This window comes from Phyllobates terribilis, unplaced genomic scaffold, assembly GCF_046119375.1.
Source record: "Phyllobates terribilis strain yellow unplaced genomic scaffold, ASM4611937v1 Scaffold_1__5_contigs__length_1240528914, whole genome shotgun sequence".
NCBI lineage: Eukaryota > Metazoa > Chordata > Amphibia > Anura > Dendrobatidae > Phyllobates > Phyllobates terribilis.
The window spans coordinates 802,371,111-802,386,468 of record NW_027362761.1 but is presented as its reverse complement, the minus strand read 5'-3'; the positions used below and the strand labels follow the sequence as shown (position 1 = coordinate 802,386,468).

General features: G+C 44.0%; 1 protein-coding gene across 1 annotated transcript in view; it reads left to right on the top strand.

The window, feature by feature from the left end:
- Nucleotides 1–7,941: 7,941 nt before the first annotated feature.
- The window catches only part of SHROOM3 (shroom family member 3), a 461,578-nt gene continuing 454,161 nt past the window's right edge, over nucleotides 7,942–15,358 (top strand). Inside the window, exon 1 of the mRNA XM_073637099.1 lies at nucleotides 7,942–8,087. Within this exon, the coding sequence (XP_073493200.1) occupies nucleotides 7,957–8,087 (131 nt within the window). The 5' untranslated portion in view covers nucleotides 7,942–7,956. The remainder of the gene's footprint in view (nucleotides 8,088–15,358) is intronic.

Below are 15,358 nucleotides of genomic sequence, written 5' to 3'. Positions count from 1 at the left end.
TCCTAAACATTTGAATTAGTAGACAGATATGTTTATTGCATTCCTTAGGGATGTGGGGAACACTAGAACAGGTTTTGTAAATGACCACAATTGTCAGTACGAGCAAATACTTTTCCTCAGAAATCTGCAGATGATTTTTTTTACACTTCTGAAATAACAAAATACTTCTGTAATTGGAGTAAGAATACTTGTGGGTGAAAGTTTAAAGGATTAAAAATAATTGTCTATGGACCTACAAAATGAAAAGCTTGAAAAGAATGCAAAATAAAGCTTAACTCTTTTAAGAACTTGCTAATAACAACACCAACGGTATACTGTAAACAAAAGCCTTCTCTAAAGAAATTAAATGTATTTCAGCTAATATGAAATCCATCAACAAGGTCCTAAAGCCACAATATTACTTTGAAATTCCTATAATAAATAGGATGCAAATTCTGATATTTGAAAGAAGTTTCAGCCTATCACTGAGAACAACACGCATAGATTTTTGACCAATCAAACCAATTTTACAGATTGTAAAACTGGCCCGAGTTAAGGTCCATTTAAATGTGATGATAATCAGGAAGAAAGTTAGAACCCTTAGCTGCTCATTATAAGCTTGTGTAACTATGCTGGCAATCACCCAACAAATGCGCGAAACACTCATTCATCAGGTGTTTGGATCATTCATGTTGGTATTAAAATAATCATTATCGGCAGCACATTCTATGTAAACAGGTGATGTGATGAAAATAACAATGATATTGATATTCTATGCGCACAGAATATTGGTATTAATGATTGTTCTGTGTGCATATAATTCTGGTCAAGTCTGTCAAAAAGGCCATTAAATAACCGCAAATCGCCTTGTATATTGGCAATGGTTTGCCTTTAGCCATTTACAGCAACAAAAATTATTGTGTTCCTCATCTATTGTAATCATTGTAAAATGAAACCATATTTTTCATTACTGTAGGGATTCACTCTCTAAGGTAGGCATTGGGTAGCTTTTACACAGGCAATGCAGTTTGATCCAAACAGGTGCTGTTTTATTGCTTTCATAAAACTCCAAGTGATTCAAAACCAAAAACAGCCTCGGTATCACAGCAAATAAACAGTTAATTTAGCAGGGAACATATGTCAGTGCGGGCTCACCCAAACAGATTACAGTCCTTTGTCCAGGAACAAACTGTATACACTGAAGAGGCCCATTTCTACAATGTCTTAGCATCTCCTTCAGCCGGAGCTCCAGCAGCCTCCAGCATGAAACAGAAGTATTCAACTCCATGCACATTCACACTGAAAATGTGGCAGCTTTCACACGTTTCTCTACAGCTCCAACACACAGGCTACTCAACTTTCCTAGCTCACTCATGCAGTCTCCATTCAGAGAGAGACTCTGGCATGTCTCTCTTCAAACTACAGCTCACATTTTGGCTGCACACTCACCAGCTTCAGCACACTTGACTCTGCTTTATTCAGCAGACTGACACTCCTAGTAAACACAAGACCTGGTTCTAGTAAAAAGCTAGACAGGTGCATCTAATCAAATCCAGCAGAGCTAGGGCTTAACCCTATCCTATACATAAATATACTTACTGTAGAACTGATCTTAAACTGGGGAGCAATAAAGCTTCTCAAAGCTACGGACAGATCTCAACTAAGAAGCATCCTATCTTCAATTTTTTTCCTTTTTATGAAATTCTGAGATCTTTAATGCCTTTCCCTTTCAAAAAATTTGATTTGCACAAATCTCAATACTGAAAGGTTTGTAATTACACAAAAAAGACATGTCATAGAGAGGAAAAAGAGAGAGACCCCTGTTGACCATAAGAGCTTACACTCTACAGAAGAGAGAGATGACCCCGTTAATCATAAGAGCTTACACACCACAGAAGAGACAGACTTTCTCTGTGACTCTGGAGATGGTAAACAACTCTGCTATATAAACTGCTCCACTGTGAACGGCTGATTTCTGATGGTCCAGGTACTGACCACCACTGTACCACCACTGTACAAGGCATGATAATCTGTATGATGTCATAGCTGCAAGACATTATGGGGAAGTCATGCAAAAAGAAATTGCACCATTCTGTGATGCATCACCAGTGTGGGAAATGGTGTTAGGCAAGTTATTTTCTTTTTTTTTGTGACCCTCAAATTAAATCTGAAAGTGCTCTAATTTGCGTGAAAGCACGAATTTCAGGAAATTTGACTCAAACTCGATCTTCTGCTGATCAATTCGCTCATCTCTAGTTACGACTTCTCCTTTCCTTTTAATTTCTTTCTTCGTATGGAATGCTTTATTCTTACTCCTTCTTTTAGATGTACACTCTCTTATGAGGCTTTATTATTCTCCCTTTTCTTGGATCCATCTGTACTCATTGAAGGCTTTCTTTCCTTAAATGAGAGAGATAATTTGCATGTAAAGAATAAAACAAAAACTGTATTACCGTAACTCATCCAATTAACACACAACTCAACTGTTCTATAGAGCATGTATACAATATCTTGTATTAAGAATATAGCGGGTTTACTTTATAGGTTATAGGTACTCTAGTGTATCACGAGTGAACTCATGAGAATGTTTGTGAGAGTTATGAGATGTCCCCATTGTCTGAAAACTTTCCAAAATTAGTGGAAGAGTCTTTACAATGTGAAAGTGATGCATAGTGCTTGTGCGCTGATAACCCTTGTACTTCTGCAGGTTGAGGAGGGTGGAAAAGTCGGTATGTTGGAGTCCTATCTGCAAGTGGGAGATGAAGTGGTGATGATCAATGGTGTGGAGCTGACCAGTTCAAGAAGAGAAGCAATCTCACTTGTGAAAGGATCCTACAAAAATCTGCAGCTAGTTATAAAGAGGTAAAAACACAAATGTCCAATGAAACAATATTGTGATTCACACCGGTTAGTTTTTATGTTATTTTTTTTTTTTTCAAAGATAGGGATTTCTACAATGACCAGAGTGAAATTATATCTAATCTAAGTTATTTATTCATTGATTAGTATTCTGATGATAATACAGACTGATGTTACTTTTCAAATTTCGAAAGAGTCAAATTTGTGTTTGATTGTGCTGTACAGGTACTATGATGGGGCTACTAGTGCTACTGCAGGGATGTAACCCACTAGCAATACAGTATGTACAAGTACTAGGTGGTTAGAACAATGTTTGTTGGCACTACTGTTTGGGCATCACTTTGCAGTACAATGTGACGCGCCCCTGGGCCTGCTGCTTCGCGCGGCATCGCGCGCACGGGAGCTTACCCGGAGCCGGATCTGTTGAGGGTTGTAGTCTCGTGGCGGTGACCCGGTCCGTGCCCAGGGAGTCGAACTGAGCGGCGATGTATTAGCAGTAGATGTTGTTTAAGTGTCGACTACGCCACCCGTTGAATGCAGCTTTAGGGCTGCTGCTGCAGGACAGTCCGCTGAGGCCGGTGGTACGTTTGTGCAGCGTAGATGGTATAATCCCCAACGGGAGGGGTATGGCCTCAGGGCAGCAGATGTGGATGATGGAGGTAGTGATGGTGCAGCAAGGAGAGTCAGAAACGTATAATGCAGTTTCAGGGTTTTTACTCACAGATGTTACTTCAGTCACTTCGGCCGGGAGTGACCACCCGAGCCGTGCTGCGTCCACCAGGTGCGGGACTCGGCTAACCCCCAGGCAATTCCGGAGCGTGGTCCTGAGCTCCCCTCTCTCTCTCTCTCTCTGGCCGTCCCCACCAGGGATCCACCTTTGTCCGGTTCCCTCGGGTCTCTCAATGGTAAAACCTTTTATGGCTTTCCTGACCCTACTCGTGGTGTACCTTCCTGGTGGATGTGGTGAGGGTCGTGGCAAAACTTGACCACGACCTCCGGTTCCTGACTAAGGATGTTTTGCCTCCGTCAGTTTGGGATCCGGTGCCCTCTTCTGCCAACCCTTCACCCTTTTGGTTCACTCGTGGGATCTCGGGGTTCCCTTTTGTTCTTATGTCTCCGGGCCTCTCTTCCTCCTTTTCTCTGCTTCAGGCCTGGCCCTGGAGCTGGGCCCAGCCGGAGCCACAGCTCCCTGTCAGCCCTCCTGGCTGAACTCTCTCCTGGACTCTCTGACCCTATTCCTAAGATGGTGCCCACCATATATACTCCCTCTATGTGTGAGCCCAGGTGACTAGCACCCAATGGGCTCCTACTTCTATGCCCAGAGCCCCTCCCCTATCTGCCCCTACACTACTGGGATGTTCCTCCCCCCTTCCCACTCCAGCCAGGGACAGACGCTGTCGTACCTGCACATCTAACTGGTGGGAGTACCGTAGTTCTGTCCCCCGGAAATGGGATGAGTGTAGTGCATGCAGCTTGCTGAGCTCAGTTCCACACTCCATCCTTACTCGGGAGTGGAATACCGCACCTCTGGTTTGAGGTGCAATACCCCTGTAGCAGCCGAGCCCTCGGGGTGCTACACAATGTAACAGGTATTCTTAGAAACATACTAGTTTCAGACTAATGAATAGCTCAATAGCTCCAATTTAGCACTGCTATAGCATAATTACCAGTTTGGGCAAAGAGATCGGCACAGGGCACATCAACCAACCCTGCTTAAGAATGTGGCACAGATACTCTGGTGACCAGGGGCGCAACTACAATAGGTGCAGGGGTTGCAATCGCACCCTGGCCCCAGAGCATAAGGGGACCAAAAAGTCACTTTTGCTTATGTAAAAATACCAATGCTATTAAAGACTTGCAATAATTGGTGGTCCCGTTGGAGCTTTGCATTGGGGCACATAAGCTGCAAGTTAAGCCACTGCTGGTGACTTATGACCATCACACTTCTTAATATTATTTGTATTGTGATATTACTTAAATAGCACTGGTATTAGATTACTATATGGATGGAATTATTATTTAGTCACTTGTATAATGACTTTTAGTGCTGAGCGAGAGTGCTCTTTTAACCCTTTAAATGAGCACGATCGGGTACTCACCGAGTAGTTTCGGCGTGCTCGTCATCTCTATTTGAGCTGCCGCGGCTGCATGTGTCGCGGTTGTTAGACAGCTGTGACATATGCATGGACTGCCTAACAAACAGGCAATCCCTGCATGTGTCACAGCTGTCTAACAGCCCTGACACATGCAGCCGCGGCGGCTCAAACAGAGATGATGAGCACGCCGAAACTACTCGGCGAATACCCAACTGTGCTCGTTTAAAGGGTTAAATGAGCATACTCGCTAGCACTAATGACTTTTTAAGAAGCGAACAGTATTTTTGTGCCTTTTGTAGGCACTATGTAGTACTACTACACAGGCACAGTACTTTATAATACGATAGGACTACATGATCATAGCATTTTATAAAATTCTTCTTAAACTATTACATGCTATATGGATCTAAAGGGTATGACACAGCAAAGCAAAAATGTACTGAGCACAGTTGCTGTATTATCACAAATAGTTTTAAGAGACTAAGTGGACACTATTGAGGATGGGTAATTGATGTTTTGTGGTTATATATTTTTTTTTTTTCAAAAAACAACAAGATGACAAATATAGCAGGCTTTGAAAATTGTGCCTGAATCATTGTTTATTCTCTTAGTATTGGAGTAAGCGTGCCACACAAATATTGTATAAACATTCAGAAAATGCTACTGAAATATTGAATATTTAAATCACCATTTTATAGAGAAAACAGTAACATTCGAAGTACATGAGAAGACAACATCAGTGCAGAAAATGTAAGAATTTGGTTCCTATGGTTTATCATTAATTACAATAATAAGAAGTTTAACAACACATTAGAGATGTATTTTTGCACTTCTTACATCAATTACGTGTCTACCAAACATTTTTTAAAAATGATGGCACCACCGCATTTAGTGATGTCCCAGGCTTACTCTAGTCCTTTTTCTCCAGCTAAACCAGTTTAGCTATGCGCTTTCATTACAATATAATGATGCAGTGCACTTTTAGGAAAGCTTCATCCATTTAATTTACATTTTGAAATAGGTTCTTCACGGGTCATTGCTTTGAGTGTATTGAACACTTGATATATCTTTCTGACATGCCTGATGTATTAACAATTTTACAGGTGCACACTTGAGCAACTTGGTTCAAGAATGTAGCTTGCTTAAGTGTTGGTTTTCACTTGTCTTTCTATGTCTGAAGCTCATGACAAAGGTTGGGTTGAATGGAAAAGATAAATCACTCAGACGGCCGGTAGTATATTACATTGCTACAACACTGCTTAATACAGGTTGTACAACTCTGCAACAATGAGTGCACAAAAATGAATGAACAAACCCCTGAAGACTAAACTGATGAAATGTGATACAGGAGAGGGGACACGTTTGAGGGGGTGATGTGCTCTGTTACTATAAATGTACTTTTTAGACCCTTATAATCTTTACAGGAACCATTCTTTGGGAATTGTTAGTATATATGGAATTCTACAAGAACGTGTGGTTCTGGAATTAGAATATAGGACAATTGGGTAATACATTTGTAACAATTTGTCAAGCCCAATTAGTAATGTTTGTATACTGCAATACTTGCATAGCTGCGAGACCGCTGGCCTTGATAGACCAGATCTTTTGTTGCACAACTAGACCAAGTGCAGTCAACCACTGATAGTAGGTAAATAACATTCATACCAGTGCAATGCCAATCAACTGCTGGGTTGGTGCTTTCAGTTGGCATGAACTCTACCAGGCATATTTGTGCCATATATCAACATCAAGTTCATTACTGTGTAAGTTAATTCTTTTTTTTTAAATGGAATCTGTCAGCAGTATCGTCCCTCCTAAGCCGTCTATATGGGCACGTAGGTCATAGGAAGCTGAATAAAATGATACTTTGGTATCTGCGATTCGATGTCTTATCCCAGGCAAATCCACAATTCCCTTGTATGTACATTAGTCTGATGTTGCAAATGTGAATGCAAACAAGAGACAGATGAGCATAAAGTGCTAAGTGCTGTGGCTAATATCTAGTAAACACTCGCCCCAACACATCAAAATATGTAGACATTAAGTGCAAATGGATATCCAGAAAAGTACCGTATATACTCGATTATAAGCCAACCCGAATATAAGACGGGACACCTAATTTTACCGCAAAAAACTGGGAAAACTTATTGACTATAAGCTAGGGGTGGGAAATTCAGCAGCTACTGGTAAATTTCCCCAACCTGATAATCATTGCCTACTCATCATCAATCCTGGTATGCATGGCCCCCTCATCCCCAATCCTGGTATGCATGGCCCCATCATCCCCAATCCTGGTATGCATGGCCTCCTCATCACCTGTCCTGGTATGCATGGCCCCTCATCCCCAGTCCTGGTATGCATGGCCCCCTCATCCTCAATCCTGGTATGCATGGCCCCCTCATCCCCAATCCTGGTATGCATGGCCCTCTCATCCCCAATCCTGGTATGCATGGTCCCCTCATCCCCAATCCTGGTATGCATGGCCCCCTCATCCACAATCCTGATATGCATGGCCTCCTCATCCCCAATCCTCTTATGCATGACCCCCTCATCACCAATCCTGGTATGCATGGCCCCCTCATCCCCAATCCTGGTATGCATGGCCCCCTCATCCTCTATCCTGGTAAGCATGGCCCCTCATCCCCAATCCAGGTATGCATGACCCCTTCATCCCCAATCCTGGTATGCATGACCCCTCATCCCCAATCCTGGTATGCATAGCCCCCTCATCCCCAATCCTGATATGCATGGCCCCCTCATCCCCAATCCTGGTATGCATGGTCCCCTCATCACCAATCCTGGTATGCATGGCCCCCTCATCCCCAATCCTGGTATGCATGGCCCCATCATCCCCAATCCTGGTATGCATGGCCCATCATCCCCAATCCTGGTATGCATGGCCCCATCATCCCAATCCTGGTATGCATGGCCCCATCATCAAAAATCCTGGTATGCATGACCCCCCATCACTGCGCTGATAACCCTTGTACTTCTGCAGGTTGAGGAGGGTGGAAAAGTCGGTATGTTGGAGTCCTATCTGCAAGTGGGAGATGAAGTGGTGATGATCAATGGTGTGGAGCTGACCAGTTCAAGAAGAGAAGCAATCTCACTTGTGAAAGGATCCTACAAAAATCTGCAGCTAGTTATAAAGAGGTAAAAACACAAATGTTCAATGAAACAATATTGTGATTCACACCGGTTAGTTTTTATGTTATTTTCTTTTTTTTTCAAGGATAGCGATTTCTACAATGACCAGAGTGAAATTATATCTAATATAAGTTATTTATTCATTGATTAGTATTCTGATGATAATACAGACTGATGTTACTTTTCAAATTTCCAAAGAGTCAAATTTGTGTTTGATTGTGCTGTACAGGTACTATGATGGGGCTACTAGTGCTACTGCAGGGATGTAACCCACTAGCAATACAGTATGTACAAGTACTAGGTGGTTAGAACAATGTTTGTTGGTACTACTGTTTGGGCATCACTTTGCAGTACAATGTAACAGGTATTCTTAGAAACATACTAGTTTCAGACTAATGAATAGCTCAATAGCTCCAATTTAGCACTGCTATAGCATAATTACCAGTTTGGGCAAAGAGATCGGCACAGGGCACATCAACCAACCCTGCTTAAGAATGTGGCACAGATACTCTGGTGACCAGGGGCGCAACTACAATAGGTGCAGGGATTGCAATCGCACCCTGGCCCCAGAGCATAAGGGGACCAAAAAGTCACTTTTGCTTAGATAAAAATACCAATGCTATTAAAGACTTGCAATAATTGGTGGTCCCGTTGGAGCTTTGCATTGGGGCACATAAGCTGCAAGTTAAGCCACTGCTGGTGACTTATGACCATCACACTTCTTAATATTATTTGTATTGTGATATTACTTAAATAGCACTGGTATTAGATTACTATATGGATGGAATTATTATTTAGTCACTTGAATAATGACTTTTAGTGCTGAGCGAGAGTGCTCTTTTAACCCTTTAAATGAGCACGATCGGGTACTCACCGAGTAGTTTCGGCGTGCTCGTCATCTCTATTTGAGCTGCCGCGGCTGCATGTGTCGCGGTTGTTAGACAGCTGTGACATATGCATGGACTGCCTAACAAACAGGCAATCCCTGCATGTGTCACAGCTGTCTAACAGCCCCGACACATGCAGCCGCGGCGGCTCAAACAGAGATGATGAGCACGCCGAAATTACTCGGCGAATACCCAAGTGTGCTCGTTTAAAGGGTTAAATGAGCATACTCGCTAGCACTAATGACTTTTTAAGAAGCGAACAGTATTTTTGTGCCTTTTGTAGGCACTATGTAGTACTACTACACAGGCACAGTACTTTATAATACGATAGGACTACATGATCATAGCATTTTATAAAATTCTTCTTAAACTATTACATGCTATATGGATCTAAAGGGTATGACACAGCAAAGCAAAAATGTACTGAGCACAGTTGCTGTATTATCACAAATAGTTTTAAGAGACTAAGTGGACACTATTGAGGATGGGTAATTGATGTTTTGTTGTTATATGGCCCATCATCCCCAATCCTGGTATGCATGGCCCCATCATCCCAATCCTGGTATGCATGGCCCCATCATCAAAAATCCTGGTATGCATGACCCCCCATCACTGCACACATGAAAAAAATAAACACTTCTACTCACCTTCCTTCTTTCTGCTCCAGCGCTGTGTCCTGTTCTGCCAGCAGCTGATCTCAGCATCTGAGCAGCGCATGTCATCACTGCCATGCGCCCTCAGACGCCGAGTTGAGCTGCAAGGATATTCATGCCCCCCGTTGTCATGGTCCCCGCGGTGTCCGGGAGGAGGCTCGGTGTGGCGGCGACTGTGGCGCTGGGTCTGGAGCGCATGTACCGCTTCATGCGGAGGCGGCGGGCGGTGTGGGAGGTTCTGTTCTTCCCGGCTCCTCTCGTGTGTGCGGAGTCACAGTTGAGCCCCAGGAGCCATTGCTTACCTCACCGCACGGACTGGGCACTGTCAGCGCTGCTCAGGCAGCACCTCTGGGTGCGGCGCTCGCTGGAGCTCTGCATCTTCACCATCTCCAGCCTCCCACTGGACCAGGCCATGCTGCTGCTCCATGGCCGCAGGGTGCGGGTGCGAGTTATTACCGACAGCGATTACATGGCAGCGGCAGGATCCCAGATCGGAGAACTGAGGAAGGCGGGTAAGATGGCGGAGAGAAGAATGGGAGTCAGCGGTACATGGGGGGATGCAGTGACTGGGGCAGTGCTACATGGGGGGCTGCGCAAACTGGGGCAGTGGTACATGGTGGGCTGCAGTGATTGTGTGCCCAATATTAAAGAAAATGAATATTCTCTCTTATCCACTCTCATGGGCGTGGAGAAGAGTGAATATTCATTTTACTTTAGGAGCGGGCACACGTGGTAGCTTCAGCAGCCGGCTACTGCATGTACCCTGCTCCTCCGCCACACACACCACCTTCAACAGCCGGTATATATATATATATATATATATACAGTAAGTATACACTCGAGTATAAGCCAAGGGGGGCTTTTTCAGCCTAAAAAATGGGCTGAAAAAGTCGGCTTATACTCGAGTATATATGGTATGTTACCAAATACTCAGACTGCGTCAGAAGACCCCTTGAAGGGTCCTTTTTTCCTATTGGTTGTGTGATTCTGATGGACTCTATTATTGTATGAAGGTTTTCTTTTGTATTTATGTAAATGAGCTGTTAAGATTTATGGACCAGACACTGATTTCCCTGAGACTCTACCATCAGTGTTTAAAATTTTCAGCATTTAATTAAAGCATAAAGATACAGGGCACAATAAAGAAACAATACATTTCAAACATCAGAGCATTCTGAATCTTGGCCAATACACAGGGGCGTAATGGCCGCAGTTGCAGAAGTCACGACCGCGACCGGGCCTGTGCTGGTGTGGGCCCGTGCGAGTGAAGGACCTGTTTCAACTGGATGTGCGTCCGAGGATGCACATCCAGACTTAGTGTATTGCTGCGCACAGACCCATTGTTTAGTGCCACTCAGTCACTAAAAAACTACAGAGGTCAGGAGACTCCAAATAAATGTCCTACGCATTTCAGAAAGAAGCGCTTTCCTTCATCAGGGCTAACACAGATTTCCAGAATATCTAATTTCTTAGTAGTAAGAGGCAACGGGTTCCATACTCCCATATGCAATCATACTACTCAAAAAGGAGATATTCTGGAAGCAATATTTTGTACTATTGCTTTTTCTTGGTCTTTTCTCTCTGGTATATGAGGCATATGCTACTGTATATTTTGCATACACTAAATTTATGGACAGGATACTATACTTGGTATGATTCCATTTAGATTGGAACACTTTTCTTTTATGTTCTGTAACTGCTTGATTTTGTCATATTGATGTTCTTAACATATGTTAGTAATTTTATTATGGCTTATATTGAAGACAGTATCCTTTGACTACATTGCACAAATATACATTTTATGTTTAGTACTATGTATAATTTATACTATTAGAACTGTAAATTATTTAAGTTCCTCATAAATGGAATTCTTTATGCTGATGTAGGCCTTATTTTTCTTTCGTATATGAATAAATACATAAGATTAAAAAGACCTAAGAGTCACTTTAAATAGTATACCCCGTAACATGAAAATTGCAACACCAAGAAGAAAAAGTTATTGAATTATGAAAATCACAGGATCAATAGACATGGTAATGACATGCAAGTGATGACAAAATGGAAACAAAATGTTCAAATCATCTGAATTTATTGAGTATCAAATATGAGTGCAATATGCAGAAGTACACGTACTTGCATGCCTTAGCATGCATTCAGTGACGTTATTACCCCTTTCACCCCTGGTCATTTTTCCATTTTTTCATTTTCGTTTTTTCTTCCCATTCTTCCATGAGCCATAACTTTTTATGTTTCTGTGCCCATAGCCATATGAGCGCTTGTTTTTTGCAGGAGTTGTACTTTTAAATAACACCATTCATTTTATCATGTGATACACTGAAAAGTGGGAAAAAAATTCCAAGTGCATTGAAATTGCAAAAAAAGTGCAATTTCACAATAATTTTTTTTTTATTTACCATGTTCATTATACTGTAAAACTGACCTGCGAATATGATTCTCCAGGAAGGTACAATTATGCAGATTCCAAACATGCATAGTTTTTTTTTTATATTTAAGTGGTGAAAAAAAATATGAAAATTTATAAAAAAAAATTTGCTCCGGTCTCCAGACCCTTAACACTTTTAATTTTCGGGATATGGGGCTGTGTGAGGGCTTATTTTTTATGCTCCCTTAGCTGACATTTTTACTGATACCATTTTGGGGTAGATATGATGTTTTGATTGACCCTTATTGTATTTTATTGCAATGTTGCAGTGGCCAAAAAAGCGTAACTCTGGTGTTTCGATTTTTTTTCTTGTTATGCTGTTAACCGATTGGATTAATTTATTTTATATTTTGATACAAACGTATACAAACGCTGCGATACAAATATGTGTATTATAAATGTTTTTAATTTTTATTTTAATGGGGTAAAAGGGGGAGATTTGAACTTTTGTGTTATTTTTATTTTTTTAAAAACATTTTCTTACTATTTACTGTATTTAATAGTCCCTTTAGACGATTTGAAGCTGCAATCATCTGATCGCTTGTGCTACTCATAGCAGTGCAGTGCATCATTTCACTGTATAGTGAAAATCACTGTCTCCTGTGAACGTCAGCTGAACGCTGGCTTTCACAGGAGTATCGTAATGACACACACGGGGGTCTTCAGTTGACCCATGGCTGTCATGGAGCTACATGTTCCCCTACCGGCGCATGTTAAATGCCGCTGTCAGAGATCGATAGCGGCACTCAACAGGTTAACAGCCGCAGGCTGAGCTCCAATCCACCCGAAGCTGTTAAAGGCTCATGATGGCTGATTGAATCAGCCATCATTTGCTGGGAAATATGTGGGCTTGGCGTGCGAGCCCGCATCAAAGTCAGGGACACGACATATAACGTAAATTTACATCATATATCATTAAAGGGGTTAATGGTTATCTGAGGAATGTTCTGACACTTTAAATGCACTTGGGCATGGAAATCATCAAATCCTCTGCTGGCAGCCCCTTTGCAACAGCTGACCAATGAAGTCCTGTTGAGAGACAAGTATGTAGACGCTCATGAAAGCACATATAGCCCATGAAAGCTGCTCACAGTAGCACAGTGGCACAAACATCATGTGTCCTGGCTGGTTGATTGAAAATTGTCTCCTGAGATACTTTTAAAAAATGGTAGTACCATTTGTTCCTCAACTAAATCAATGTAACACCAAGCTGCTTATCTGGAAAGAAGACTAGAGGGTTCTGACTACCGTACATTTTGCCACCCCACACCATAATCTCAGGAGAAAGGCTAAGGCACCAAAAAGAGTCTACACAAACCATCAGAAGGTGTTTACATTAAGCTAGGAGGCCAGACATCCAGCTACAGATGTTTCATGGACCTCACACCACTGCTCTCAAAAGCTTTCACGGTACAGAGCAAGACATCAATGTGTGCTCGAATGGAGGTCTATCCTCTTCAGCGATGAGTTCCACTTTTGTATTTTACATGATAGCCGGAGAGTACCCTGGAGACCACATGTTAATGAAATGAAGAGCCCTTCACAAGCTAAAATGAAAATCCCCCAGCGCCTGTTTTTCAACACAACAAACCAGACCACTTGTTGCTGGTGCTACTGTGTGCTACCATGGCCTATGTAACGGGTCTGGGAGGCGGAACCTCTGAGCTACTATACAAGGGGGCAGTCCTTGTAAGGGAGCGGGTGGCGACCAGGGAAGACGGGCAGGAGGTCACAGCAGGTGACCGGGACAGTCTCTGAGTGAACGAGCTGGAGGTCACGGCAAGTGACCGGGGCAGTCTCTGGATGAACGGGCTGATGGTCACGGCAAGTGACCGGGGCAGTCTCTGAATGAACGGGCAGATGGTCACGGCAAGTGACCGGGGCAGTCTCTGGATGAACGGGCAGATGGTCACGGCAAGTGACCGGGGCAGTCTCTGGATGAACGGGCAGATGGTCACGGCAAGTGACCGGGGCAGTCTCTAGGTAAAGGGTTGGTACGACCTGTGGCGGCTGATGATAGACGTGACCTCCCAGGTGAGCAGGCGAGAGTCTCTGGAAGAACGGGTGGTCACAGCATGTGACGGCGGAGCCTCCAGGAAGACCAACAGACAGGCGGCAGATGAGCGCTCCCAGGTGAGCGGGCAGAAGACTCTGGACAGGCGGGTGGTCACAGCACGTGACGGCAGAGCCTCCAGGTAGGCTAGCAGACAGGCAGCAGATGAGCGCTCCCAGGTGAGCGAGCAGGAGTCACTGGACAGGCAGGTGGTCACAGCACGTGACGGCGGAGCCTCCAGGTAGACTAGCAGGCAGGTAGCAGGTGTGTGCTCCCAGGTGAGCGGGCAAGCTGGTCCATAGACAGACTGACAGGAGTTGGAAGGCAGACCGTCGGACCTCGGGCAAGCAGGCAGGTGGCTGATGTGCGCTCCCAGGTGAGCGGGCAGACTGGTCCTTAGACAGACTGACAGGAGTAGTAAGGCAGACCGTGGGACCTCAGACTAGCAGGCAGGTAGCAGATAATCAAGCAGGAATCTGGCAGGTAACTGGCAGGTAACTGGCAACGGGACCTGAGGGCTGAAGCAGAGTAGTGAACAGTGCAACAACATTGCTCGGGCACCTCCATTTTGGAGGAGGTGCCTTATATATGGTGAAGTCCTCCGGCCATTGGCCGGGGACTCCTTAGGACGGCGCGCGCGGCCCCTTTAAGAGGGAGGGAGAGCGCGCGCGCCCTAAGCACAGTGGACGGGAAGGAGCGCACGCTGCCAGCAGAGCGGGAGGAGGATGCCGGGCACGGAGCAGGGAGGTGAGGGGAACAGCGTCCCTGCCTAGCAGAGGGCAGGGATGCCGACGCTACAGTACCCCCCCCTTTAGGCCCCCCCCTTTTTTAGGCCAGACAGAAATTTAGCTAGGATAAGAGGGGCATGGATGTTCTCCCGGGGCTCCCACGTTCTCTCCTCAGGACCAAACCCCCTCCAATCTACTAGAAAAAAGGTCTTTCCTCTTACCCTTTTGGTGGCAAGAATGTTCTCTACCTCAAACTCGTCCTCAGCAGAAATCGGAGCAGGAGGCGTACCTGTAGACTTGGAAAAAGAGTTAAGTACCACAGGTTTGAGGAGAGATACATGGAAGGAGTTAGGGATCCGTAAGTTGGCCGGGAGTTTTAATTTATAGGCCACCGGGTTGATCTGACTGATGACCTCCAGAGGACCGATGAACCGAGGCCCTAACTTGTAAGAAGGTATCTTGAGTCGAACATATTTAGACGAGAGCCAGACTTTATCTCCAGGACGAAATTGT